Here is a 13,601-nt window from a genome sequence, read left to right as displayed (position 1 = left end):
GCACAACGTGTAAGTACCAAAATTCTAGTGGGTTTAAATGGGGGAGAAGCAAAGGAACATCTGATAAATCCACGGCACCGCTGGCACCAGGTCGAATCTGTCCGTGGACGTGCCAGAGCTGACCAGGTGATCTGTAAGTCGGTCTTCAGGCACAGCCAGTTCTGGCCTTGACCCCTGCAACAGAGACAAGGAGAATTTAAGCTGGGCAAGGAGGGAGCCTTAATCCTGGAGCCTCTGTGTCAGAGCTGATTCTAATGCCGATTCTAATCACTTGTAGCTGTAATAACCAAAGAGGAAGCTCTTAAAATGGGGAATTATGTATCACGGCTACAAAATAGCCCTGGGCCTGGGGCCAAGGAAAACAGCTTTTGGCAGCCAGCGGGCTGCTGGAATGCCTAGGAGGGGGCTTGTTCCTAAGTGCTCACTGCACTGTGGGGAGGGTGTTGTGGGGTGACAGGTGGGAATTAGTGGGCCTCCAGGAGTCTGCAGAGATGGATGGAAGTATTCCAGGGAAGGTGTTGTCTGAGATTGGGCTGGGCCGGGGGAGGGATTGGCGGCAGAGCTGAAAGTTCGGCGCACGTGTTACAGTTACTGTCACTACCGGGTATATGACCTCAGGAGTGTCGCTTGGCCTCCCCGGGTCTCGCCGATCTCCCCTTGAGTAGAACCAAGGCCTTGCATACCCCAAGGTCAAGGTGGACCCAATAATAATTGTGGCGGTAACAACAGTAACGCAGCCGCTACTGTGTAAGGAGTACTTGCCACTACGGTTCTAAATACTTTCCATGCATTCCTCTCCTCCCCTGTGGAGTCTCCACAATATCCCTATGAGCTGGGCGTGATTATCCCCACGTTACAGGTGAGGCCACGAAAGACTGGAGAGGTTGAGCAACTTGCCCCAGGACACCCAGCCAGGAAACAGCTGTCAGCTTCTAGGCCGGGGCTCATACTCCAGTTCCTCCAGGGGTCAGGTCGCCACCAGAGGGCTTGAAGCAGCCGCGTAGGGAGCCTGAAGCTGAGGAGTGGGATGAACGAAAGAGTGTCGCAAGGAGAAGGGAGAATGGGGAGATGGCGCCTAGGCTGTGGTGAGGAGTTTGTGTTTTCTCCTAGGAGTAATGGGGTATGTTCTGGTCTGCTGTGCTCTATACGTTGCCCTCAGCTGCTGCGCTGAGAACAGTTTGGGGAGCTGGGACAGTGTAGCAGCAGGGAGACCTGGGAGGAGGCTGCCGCAGATGCCCAGGCAAGAGCTGTCAGGGCCCCTGAGCACCGCGGTTGCCATGGCAACGGAGAGATGTGGGTGGATGCCAGGAATGTACAGGAGGCGGAAGCCAAGGGTCTTACTGCAGTGGGCTTTTACAGGCACGGGGCTGGTCAGGCACCACAGAAGGGCTTGGAATGAGCCCCCTGAGCGGGAGGTGGGATGCCTGCACCTGGGCCTGGCCTCATCAGGGCATGAGTAGGTCTTGGACGAGGTCACGGACTGTGGCCCTGGTGGCAGGGAGCCAGAGGCAGGGCAACCGGCTGGTGTGTTCCTGAAGGGCAGGTGGGCTTGTATTCGTGGCAGCCGTGGGTGAGACAGGTGACATAACAGAAGAACACGTCCCTGGATGTGCTTTTGGGATGAGGAGACGGGAAACCCCCGTGGTGCCAGACACGTGACAGGCCCCAGCTGTGCCCCATTCAAGCCCCGCCCACATCCTGGCTCAGCCATGGGTGCTGGGTGCTGGGAAGACGGGGTCCTGAGGGGAGAAGGGGCTGGAGGTCTCACCTCATGGGAAACAGGAGCCTGGAGCAGAGGGTCTCGGGGAACTTGTTGCTGCCCCCCACCCCCACGTTTCTGCAGGGTCCTCTGAGTGCCAGCCTGGCAAGTGGGTTTGGGGACCTGGGGGGGCAGAGCCAGGACTCTCAGGGTAGCCACAGGGAAGCTGCCCCAGCTCCTAGGATCCTACTGGGGCAGAACTTTCGCCGTTCCCAGCTGCCTGTGCGAACAGAAGCTGGCCACCTCCCCCCTCCGCCTGGCTGACCTTGTGAAGTGCCTCGTAGCCCCGAGATCCAAGGAGAGCCTGAAAGGGCGGAACCGACCCTCTTGGTGAGGAGGTTCAGGGGTCATTCCCTGAAAAACATCTTCACTAGGAGGGACTTGAGTCCCACATCCTCCAATTATGCTCCCATCCAGCCAGCCCACAATGGGCTGCTCAGATAACCATCGGGGGCTGCACAAATTAATGCTAGAACAATGCTGGCCGCTGGGGCTATTTTTACAGTAGCCATACGCCTGGCCGAACCCCCACGTCGCCCCGAGGGAGCAGGGCAAAGAAAGGCTGTGCGGATGCCGCCACCAGTCTGCGCTCCAGGAGACAGAGGAAGGGCTCAGCGAGCGCCCGGCGGCTCCAGGAAGCCTTTTCTTGGTCTGCTCATGGCCAGATAGCGAAACAATCGGGGTCCCCCACCCCGAGCCAGGGAGAGGAAGGAGGCGTGGGGGAAATGGGGGTTCTGTTGTGCTTTTGTGCCTCTCCTCCTCAGAGCATGGCCCCTGTGGGTCTGTCTGCTGGGGCCAGGCCAGGGCATCCTCTGTGCACACCCCAGGTCTTCAGGCAGCCCCCATCTCACCCTGCCCAGACCGCCACCCACGCCAGGCAGAGACACTCGCTGGCATCAGAGCTGGGATGTGGCAACAGCTGCTTGAAGACCCCACTCTGGGGACCATTTACACATCCATTCTTACCTGGCGACCTCCTGCACTCCAGGTTTTGGGCACAGCAGTAGATAAGACAGGTCTTTGTCGCCATGGAGCCTGTGTTCTTGTCAAGGTAGAGACGGTTAACAAGGAAGCAAGGGCTTGAGCAAGACATTGTCAGGTACGTAGTGCTAAGCACTTTGCCAAGGCAGACTCAGATCCCCACTAGAGATGTCCTGTGAGCCGGGTGGCAGGGTGTGCTTGGGTGAGCGGGCCGCATCTGGTCCAGCCGATCGTTCCCTTGAGGAATGTGAACCCAAAGAGGCCTGATGACCTTCACATGTTTTAAGAAAACCTAGAAATCTTGACTTCTCTCGGTTATTTCCATGTTGGCCATCCGTTTGGATCCCAGGCTGTTTGGCTATGAGTTGGTCACACTTTTTATTCTGCTCGGGGAGGGGTGGGTAGGCCCCCTAAGTCTGGCTCCCCCAGCTCAGCTGCCTTCCGTGGCCGTCCGCCGGGTGGGGGTAAACCCTCAAAGGCACCCTCTCACCCTGGGCTGGGACTCGCGGTGCTCTTCCCTCAAAGCCCAGCTGGCAGCGGGGGGTAGGGCTCAGGGACCTGAGAAGTAGAGAAAGATGTTCTTTCCTGGCTGGTGGCAGACTCTAGAGTGGGCTCGAAGCCGGGGTGGGCTGAGTGTGATCCTGAACAGCTTCTGGGGACTTGGAGATTGGACCTCATCTGGGGTCTTCCATTGCTGAACCCAACAGGGAGTCAGAGGGCAAGAGGGCCTGGATGGCGCAGGGGTTAGAGCAAGCCAGAGTGGCTAGAGAGGGATGGGCAAATGGACATTAGCCCCTGTTCTTCCGTTAGCCCCACAGTGTGCCGCAGAGATGTGACTGGTTAATGAACTGCAAACCTGTTTCATAAACATCTGTTTTCCATACTTTGATGGAAACCTCATTTTTCAAATACCGTGTCCATTCCGGCTTGAAACTCCATTCTGTATTCATTTATGTTTAGCCATTCTTTCTTTTTCGAATCTGCTTTTTCAAAGCTGGGAATGAGAACCTCCTATGGCCAGGCACTGTGCTGGGTCTTGAATGAAATGGGAGCCATCATTCTCTAGGCAAATCTGAAATTTGAGACAGTGTCTGTTCATTTCTAGCAAATGCAGGCAGGCTGTTATTGGGAAGTTACCTTGGATTTGCCCGGCGTGTGTCTTATTTTGTGGAGATGATGCCAGCATTGGGGTAGCTTCTCTGCCTCTGGGTGCAGAACAAGGCATGACATTTGGAGATGACAAACATGGGATCCCCGTGCTTCTGTTCAGCAGTGCCTGGGGAACCTGTCAGTTCCTGAGTCTTGAGGTCCCTGATCACCTAGGGGGTCCAAATCACTCAGGACAGAGCAGTGGATAGACAGGGGATGTCAGGCCCCCTGCCACTGGCCTGGGTGGATCAGAGCCAGCTCATGGGTGAGAAAGGAGAGCATGTGCCGAAGACAAACAGGCCATCCCTTACCGAGCACACGTTGTCTTCTGTTTTGTCCCCTACAGAAATCAAGGAGGATATGGCCACCAAGGAGAAACTGCAGTGTTTGAAAGACTTTCACAAAGACATCTTGAAGCCATCCCCGGGGAAGAGCCCGGGCACGCGGCCCGAAGATGAGGCAGAGGGGAAGCCCCCTCAGAGGGAGAAGTGGTCCAGCAAGATCGACTTTGTGCTCTCTGTGGCTGGTGGCTTCGTTGGCTTGGGCAACGTCTGGCGTTTCCCGTACCTCTGCTACAAAAATGGTGGAGGTAAGCCTGGACTGGGCAGAGAGTGGCATTGGAGGAGAGGGCGGGGCCGTACCACAGGGTTCTCTCCATGCCCCGCTTTCCCAGGCCCCCAGCCTGGACCTCCCCTGGGTCAGCCTGCTACCTCCCACCCCATCTCAGAGGCAAGAAATGAGCACAACTGGGAGTCAGGTGATATTCTGTCAGGGTCTTGCTGGGCAACCTCGAATAAGTCCTTTACCATCTCTCTGGCGATGAGGCCAGACCCATATGACCCAGGCCTCAGGCATTCACATGGCCCCTTCATAAATCCCCCCATATCTACGTGCCTTTGCTTTGCCTTTTCTTTTCCTTTTTTTTTTTTTTCTTAAAGTTTACTTATTTATTTCGAGAGAGAGAGAGAGAAAGAATCCCAAGCAGGCTCTGTGCCATCAGCATGGAGCCCAATGTGGGACTCGAACCCACAAACCGTGAGATCATCACCTGAGCGAAAGTCAGACGCTTAACCCGCTGAGCCACCCATGCACCCCTGCTTTGGCTTTTTCTAACTTAATCCAAATGTACTTCAAAAGCAGGCTTTGTTCCCACCCCCATAAATGGAAAACCAGTATTATTTGCCGCGATGGAAAGGTATCCAAGAAAAGAAATTCGGTGAATTTATTCTAAAATATATTCTTTTTTAATTAAAAATTTTGCTCCCATTTCCTTGAGATACAATTGACATGTAACATTTATTAGCTTAAGGTGTACGACATAATGCACTGATACATGTGTATATTGCTAAATGATCTCCACAGTAACTCCAGTGACCATCCATCCCCCCACGCAGTTAGACATTTTTTTCTTGGGTTGAGAACTTCAAATTTCTTCTCGCAGCAACTTTGAAATACGCAGTACGGGTCTGTTAACTACCGTTGTTGTGCTGTACGTTGTGTCCCCAGAGCTTAGACCTTGAATCTGTATCTTTCAACCACCTTTGAAGATCATTTTTTTTAATGTAAATGGGTATTCGACTAGTTGGCTGGTTTGGGTTTTTTGGTTCAGGGTTTTGGTGTGTTTTTTGGTTTTTTGGGTTTTTTTCAACCTGCTGCTGCTCAGAGGATTCTGAGCTAAAATCCTCTCTTGTCGGAGGTATCACAGTTGGGCAGCACGTGATGGAGACCTTCTCCTTGGTGCAAGGAGAGGGCTTATGGAACACTGGGCAGGGAGGAATTGCTCAGCGCCCGGGACGGCCTGCAATCAGAGGCTTGCTTGGCAGCAGGTGGCTTGCTGCCCAAGTTAGGAGAACCACCTTTTGGGAAATTCTGCCTTAGATCCTGGTTTCTTAACCTTTTGTAGGTCTCAGGCGCCTTTGGGACTCTGATGAGTGCCCTAGACGCTCCCCAGAACAAAGCACATACACATAGACCCAAGTTGCCCACAGTTTCAAAGGGTTTATGGACCCGCCGAAGCCATTAGTGGATGCCAGGTAGGAACCCTCACCCTGGCTCTTACCCCCAGCTGGAGACTCCCACCTCTTGCTTCTCATCACTGCACCCTTCTTAGCCGGTTCTTCTCAGCTTCCTGCCCTGGGCGGGCCGGGGGAAGGATGGGCGAAGGCTTCAGTGAGGAGGTCGTGTTCGAGATGGACGGATGTGGGGAAGGCAGGCAGGCAGGTCGTTGGCACAGCTTAAGCAAAGGCTTGGAGGCTTCGAAAAGCACCTGGTGGGTTTGAAGCAGGTGAGAAGGCACACTGGAAAGGTGATGCCCCCTGGACAGGTGGGCAAGGCCCGGAGAATTTTCAACCAGGTCCAAGAGTTTGGCCTTTATCCCTCACGCCCCTCCCTCATTCTCCTGGATTCCATTGGCCGGGAGGGCTTGGGAGTGGCCCCTGTGGCAGCCGCAGTCTGACCCTCATCCCACTCTGCTCTCTCTGCAGGTGCGTTTCTCATACCATATTTTATTTTCCTGTTTGGTGGCGGCCTGCCTGTGTTTTTCCTGGAGGTAATCATAGGCCAGTACACCTCTGAAGGGGGCATCACCTGCTGGGAAAAGATCTGCCCCTTGTTCTCCGGTGAGTATGGGACAAAGGTCACCCGGGGCCTGGCGTTCATCGGGTCAGCAAAATTTTTATTGAGCACCTACTATTTGCGAGGTACATTGGAGCCTCATGCAAGCCCACTTGGCACTGTGCCTGACGCACGGTGGCAGGCAGTTGGTGCGTTATTCCTGTGATGCTGCGGCCCGCGGTGGCTGCCCAATACACATGAGCGGTTCCCATCTCTCTGCGCTGTTGAAGGATCCGTATGTAGCAGCTGCTCAGCCATATAGTGCAGAAGATAAGCACTCAAATTCAGGAGCTGTATGATGTCATGTCCTATGTCCTCCTCTTGCTCGAACTCTTGTGACTCTGGGAAAGTCCCTTAATCGCCTCGTGCCTCAGTTTCCTCATCTGTAAAATGGAAATAGTATGCTTACTTTCATAGGGTTACTATGAAGACAAAATGACATTGCTACGTAAAATTGCCTTGTATACGTACTAAGCACCAAATTAATGGTAACTTTATTATTATTATTATAACATTTACTCCTATGCCTAATACCTAGTATGCACTCATAAAATAATCACTGTTATGATTATAATTGGCAGGGGTGGGAGGATGTGTGAGTCCATTCATTCATCTATATAAACCTATCCATCCAGTAAACTCTCTTCCATTAGTCAATTAGACCAGCCTTCCATCTACCCATCTACCCATCCCCTCATTCATCCATCCATTCATCTACCTAACCTTCCAACCAGCCACCATCCATACATCCATCCAACATATTGAACATCCATCTATCAACCCAAGATCTATCCATTCAGCTGTCTATCCAACCAAACATCTATCCATCTACTCATCTATCTATCCAGCCATATATTCATTGCTCTACCCATCCTCTATCCATCCTTCCGTTCATCCTGCTTATCAGACCATCCATTCTTTCACCCATCCACCCATCCATCCGGCCATCCATTCATCCTATAAATATTTGCTGGTCATTAGGTTTTTTAAAAAAATTTTTAATGGTTATTTATTTTTGAGAGAGAGAGAGAGAGAGAGAGAGGGAGAGAGAGTGTGTGTGTGGGGGGGGGGGAGGGGTAGCGAGAGAGGGAGACACAGATTTGGAAGTAGGCTCCAGGCTCCAAGCTGTCAGCACAGAGTCAGACACAGGGCTCAAACTCACGAACCGCAAGATCATGACCTGGGCCGGAGTCAGAAGCTTAACTAATTGATCCACCCAGGTGCCCCTATTTGCTGGTCATTATTGAAGGGCCCGTCTGGGCCCCAGCCCTGGGGATACTGAAGTTGAATAGGTGGCCATGGTGGGTCTGGCCCCCTTCCTGATTCTCATCTTGATTGCCCACACCCACAGGCATCGGCTATGCCTCCATCGTGATCGTGTCCCTCCTGAATATATACTACGTCATCATCCTGGCCTGGGCCACATACTATCTGTTCCAGTCCTTCCAGTCGGAGCTGCCCTGGGCACACTGTAACCACAGCTGGAACACGCCGCAGTGCATGGAAGACACTATGCGCAAGAACAAGAGCCTGTGGGCCACCCTCAACACCAACAACTTCACCTCGCCCGTCACCGAGTTCTGGGAGTAAGGCCAGCCTCACCGAAGGCAGGAGGGAGGAGGGCACGGGTTGGGGGCTGGACGACATCTTCTCCCCAGGGATGTGGCAGTCACTGTCTTAGGATGGATGGTGGGGGAAGGAGGGTGCAGATTTGGAGATCAATCCATGCCTTTGGTCTCAGACAGGCTTGGAACCGAATCCCAGTTCTGCCATTTTACTGGCTGTTTGACCTTCGGCAAGTCACTGCCCCTTTCTGAGCCTCAGTTTCTTTAACTGTCAAATGAGGGGAATGAATCATTCCTACACCCGTATGCAGGTATATGTACTTCTGTTGTCTGAAAATGATGTAGTTTTCTTAATGCATTTTCAGAAAAAATGTATAGTTAGCACATCAAACCTGTTATTGCGTAGAGAAAAATGCATGTATGAAGCTGAAGTAGTTACTCAAGCGGAAAGGTGAATAGATAGAGCAAGAAAATATGTATTGGCTAGCTTTTGCTGTGTAACAATCACCCCCAAACTTGGTAGCTTTAAACAACCACCATTTATTTGGCTCATGGTTCTGCTCATTGGCAGTTTGGGCTGAGCTTGGCTGGGCAGTTCTTCTGGTCTTTGCTGGGCTCCTTCATGGGTAGGTCAGCTGCAGGATCTCAGGATAGCTCTTCTGGGGATTAGCTGGCTATTGGCTGGGGTGCCAGGGGCAATGGGTCCATATGGGTCCATCATGCAGCCGGCTAGCCTGAGCCTAGGCCTGTTTACAGGAGGCTCAGCGTTTCCAAAACAATGAATGGGAAAGCCCCAGCACAGGACCTCTTTTCAAGCCTCTGCTCCATTTTCATTAATGTCCCATTGGCCGAAGAAAGCCACAGGCTAACCCAGATTCAAGAGGTAGGAGCTAGGCCCTGTCTCTTCAGGAGAGGAGTGGAGAGCTGTGGGCGTTTTTATGGTTTACCACAATGTAGTCAGCACCTACAGGAATATAGACAGCGGACAGACAGCAGAAAGGCAGAATGTGGAAACCTGAAGTTTGGGCACCTCTTTGCTGATGTCCGAGGGAGTCCTGTGAACCCAGTGTTTGGAGGCCAATCAAAAATGGACTTGTGCGTCATTTTCCACTAAACTTGGGGTTTGGCACCTTGGTATGATCCTGATGGTCCTGAAAATGACTGAGATAAGTCCTCACCTGGAGGGTGAGAGCCAGGGGCAGGAGACATCAGTAAGGAAGGGGGTGGTCCCTCCTCGTCATGAGATGTTACTCCTCTTTGTGTGCAGCTTTGGGGTTTCCAAGGGTCTTCCCCGCTCTTAGAAGCTGGCCCAGGAACAGGCCCACAGAAGAGGGGGTTGCCTGCTGACCAGTCCCAGCCATGCGTCAGGGCTGGGGCCCGGAAATCATAGGCAAGATAGGGTCAGGTGGCCCACTCTCAGGTGGTCCATTCTCTGTCGTGACATGCGAGCCTTCGGTCTGTGCTCACAAGGCCCTAGGCCTGCTTGGACAAGGGCTCTCTGTGTGTACATATTTTCCACTTGTAGACAGAGAGGGCATTACAAGCATATTCGTCACCCACTCCATGCCACCCCCACCAGACAGCTGAGTTTATAGACAAAGAAATGCAGGCACCATGAACTTCTCACTTGAGTGGGGCCCGAAACCACAGCCTTGTGTGCTCTCGGCTGTTCCTGGCACAGCCTGACCACACGCGGCCTGCCCCACCCAGGAAACTGGTGCCCAACCAGCCACTTGGATACCTGCTGGGACCTCATTGCCTCGGGCACGGATTGGCTGCCTGGGTTCGAACCCTCGATCTGCCGGTCCTAGCTTGGACAGGTGCTTTTTCCTCTCTGGGCCCCAGTGTTCTCCCCTGTGCTTGGGGAGATCATAGCACTGCCCTTCCAGGGATGTAGGGCTGCCCTTAACTGAGTGAGACTGTGCACAGCTCTGAGTCTCACTCAGAGACACAGACTGTGAGACTGTGCAGCTTCTCAGAGTGAGACTGAGCTCTGAGAAGCTGCTTGAGAAATGTGGGCCATTTTAATTTATTGAGTGCCCTTGTAGTGGATAAAACTGCCCTCTAGGGGCATTTGAAACTCAAGTGATCTGCCCTTCAGAGGGACTAAGAATGGCCCCTTCTCAAATTCCCGTATGCACCCCCCCCTCCCCCCAAATTGCAAAGGGACTGTCCTCCTTCCCCCTCTCTGCTAGCGTAGACGTGAGGGCTCTTGGGAAGGACTCATAAGGGCAATGAGGTCCTCAGGGTGTCTGGTTTTTCCCATGCCTTCTCACGTGCCCGTCCCCCACACCCGGCCCTCCTGTGGGTTCTAAGGCTCCTGCCTTCCAGAATCCCCATCCTGAGTGCCCAAGCTGCCCTTCCTGGCCTGGAAGCCACGGAGACAGGATTTATCTTCAGAAATGTCCGGAGCCCGCAGGCGGCTTCCGAAGGCCCACGTGATGCGGATGGACTTGCTCAGCCCACAGAGCGCCGGCCACCTGCCCGGTGCTCACCTTCCACTCCAGCCTTTGGGTCTCAGCAGAGCTTTGTGAGCCCACCTGAATGTCTCCAAGTGGCTTACCCTCTTTTGGAACCCTGGGGAGGACTGGGGTCCACAGAACAGGAGCCTGGAATGCAGGCTTAGTCGAGAAAACCTGGCCAGCCACCTGCACGAGCAGAGGCTGGGGCCAGTGAGTGGGGCCGGGGGCTTCAGTGCAGTGTAGCCCTGGGCCAGGTGCTAAGGGTGAGAAGGGCCCGGCTCCCAGCCTTCTAGAGCCTCCCTTCTCCTGCACATGGAAGAGGGGGGAGGAAAGAGAACTAACGGCTCCAGTGAGCACTGTGCCGGGGACTTGCCCCTCTCACTGCATTTCATCTTTGGAGAGGTGCTTCAAGGAGGGAAGTCGTAGGATTCATCCCAAACTCCTGCCCACCTCAAAGCTCCCATCCAGTTCGCAGGTGCTCTTGGCTCTCCCTTTCAAGTATATCCAGAGTCTGACCCCTCTCCCCACTTGCACTACCCCCCCCCACCCTGCATGGGAGTCCCATCATCACTCTCCCAGACCCCAGCGCTGGACTCTCCTCTCCCTGCCTTACCCTTGTGTCTCTGCAGTCAACTGTGAATCCAAATGTGGCATTTCTCAGCCCAGAACCCTCTCCTGGCTTTTGCGATACTATGATCTCACTCAGCCCGGGGGGATTAAGTGAGAATGTTTCAACACAGTGAGTGCCCACCGAGTGCCGATTCTTCTCACTGATTGCTTGTCTGCATCCACTTGGCTTTGTAGCCCAGAGCAGCAAGGCAGCCACCCCTCTCTGGCCTAGTTTCCTCAACTGCAAGTGGAAAGGCCATATGAGCTGGGCTTTGAGGTGTGAATAGGAGCTCCCTAGGCTGGAAAGGAGAGAGAAAAGACGTTCTGGGTGGAAGGAACAGCCCATGAAGAGGCTTGCCATTCTGAACACACACAAGTATTTGGGAGTAGTAAAGTCACCAGTTTGGCTGGAGTGTAGGACGCATGGGGCCAGGAGAAGGTTTGAGGCTCTGAATGTTAGCCCGGTAAGTTTGAGCTTTGTTCTCTAGGAGGGGGAGCCATAGAAGGTATACGAGAAGGGGAGCGACATGAGTGAATATGTTTTGGACACTGCTCAAGGAACACAGTAGTGGGAGAGAGACTAGGGCATATATGAAGCACCAACTATAGACAGGGCCTCACAGGGGTCAGGCATCAGTGGGTCTGGGTTCCCTTTGGGGTGACACATAGCTTCTGTGATTTCCCCTGAAAATAGCCACCAGCCCTACAGTGACCAGCTCTGCGGCTTCCATTAGGAGAGGCTTGCTGGGACATTATGGAGGTATCCATGACTGGTACCAGCTGACTCTCAAAAGGCTGGTCTCCATGTCCCTCGAGCCAAAGCCCGGCCCCAGCCATCGTTTCCCTCCACGTCTCTCACCTGCAGCAGACGCGTAGGTCTTCGAGGTGACCTTGCCTTCAGCAAACGATGCCTGATGAGAGCTGCCTAGGAATCAAGATAAGGCACTGTGAAAGCTGAGACTTCCTTATGGGCCCTGGACAGGGAAGGAACTTGCCGAACATCGCTGCCAGCTGCCCCTCCCCCTCCAGTTTTACTAGAGGAGGTCGTCGGGAGCAGGGAGGCTGACTCTGGCCACCATGCATCCCAGCTGCAACACCCCAGGGCAGAGACCTCACCTCTCTAAACCTTGGAGATAGCATGGTTTCAACACCTTCACAGTCTGGCTCTATTTAAAGAGCTAAGACAAGGGATATGCTAAGGACAGGGCCTCCAGTCACGGCTCCTCGGGGATGACACTGAGGACCAGAGAGGTTAAGTGATGCAGGGAGCTAGACAGGCAGCAGAGCTCCCAGACCTCACCTCTGCCACCAGACACCACCTGCAGCGTCTGTGTCCCCACCAGCCGCAAGCCCATGGTCACAGGTAAAATTGTGCCGTATGTGTTTGCGTGACCCACTCTCAGGTTGCGTGGGGTCTTCTCTTGGCCTGGACCCCCCACGCCCACCCTGTCTGCAACGCCAAAGCACCACTGTCAGCAGGAGCTGGTGAGATGTGCCCTTGCAGACCCCTGTGACAGCCACCTGGGCCCCTGGGACATTCATTTCACACTGGCTGTGAATTATAATTGGACTCTGAGTTGCTCTGTGATGGAAAACAGAGCTTCTGCCCCCGCTTAACCTCATCCTGCGTGTCTCTGCTCTGGGGTCTTCTTCTGTCTGCCCCAAGGGTCCTGCTTCACCCCAGCCCTGGAAGCCAGGCGGGGCCAGATCTGGCCTAATGCCCTCCATCAGGCCGGAGCCATGCCTTCCTCCCTGGTTCCTCCCGAGCCCCCCGGGAGCTCAGCACGTATCATTAGGCTTTATTAGAATCAAAGAAATGAGTCATATTTGCAAACAAGCCGTGCTCAGCCAATCTTCCCCTGCAGCTGTCGGAAGGAGGAGGCGGTGGGGAGAGCCTTGTGTGGCCCCATGCTTGGGGAGGACGGGCTCTTTTATAATTGTTGCCTCCGCCAGTCTCCAGGGAAGAGCCATGGCCAATAAATGGCTGGCCGGCAGTCAAAAGGAAACGATTTGGCCCACTCGGAGGACGTATTTACATCTCTGAGTGCCGGCTGGACGGCAGCGGGGCGGCCGACTCAAAACAGACGTCCAGGCGATTCTTTTTTGGATCCCACCCTGGAATGAATCATTACTATTCTTGGACAAGAATGCAGCTCACCTCTGGGCCTCCTCCCTCTGTATGAGAGATGCAGGGAAGCCTGGGATGCTGGGGGCTCTCGCGAAGGGCAGCGTAGGACCTGGTACACAGGGGGCTGGTCCCAGGGCAGCATCAGAAAAAGGGAACCAGGCCCAGGGTTGATTTTTAGCTGGGTAATTTCAGGTGAATTCCTGAACCTCTCTGAGCCTCAGTTTCCCCATCAACCAAATGGGTACGATTAATTTACTCAGTTAATGTCTGTTGGACACCCACTATGTGCCAGGCACTGCTCTGGGTCCAGCAGTGATCAGACACAGGCCCTGCCT

The 13,601-nt window shown here is 53.8% G+C and overlaps 1 protein-coding gene across 1 annotated transcript in view; it reads left to right on the top strand.

Annotated features, from left to right (window-relative positions):
* SLC6A6 (solute carrier family 6 member 6) overlaps window positions 1-13,601 on the top strand; it is an 88,522-nt gene that overhangs the window by 39,738 nt on the left and 35,183 nt on the right. The window contains exons 3-5 of the mRNA XM_019433592.2: window positions 4,236-4,478; window positions 6,373-6,507; window positions 7,854-8,088. Coding sequence (XP_019289137.1) covers window positions 4,250-4,478; window positions 6,373-6,507; window positions 7,854-8,088 — 599 coding nt within the window. The 5' untranslated portion in view covers window positions 4,236-4,249. The remainder of the gene's footprint in view (window positions 1-4,235; window positions 4,479-6,372; window positions 6,508-7,853; window positions 8,089-13,601) is intronic.

Source organism: Panthera pardus, unplaced genomic scaffold, assembly GCF_024362965.1.
Source record: "Panthera pardus isolate Hobbes unplaced genomic scaffold, ASM2436296v1 HiC_scaffold_8, whole genome shotgun sequence".
Lineage (NCBI taxonomy): Eukaryota > Metazoa > Chordata > Mammalia > Carnivora > Felidae > Panthera > Panthera pardus.
Note: the sequence above shows the minus strand (reverse complement) of the source record. Positions and strands in the feature narration are given on the sequence as shown.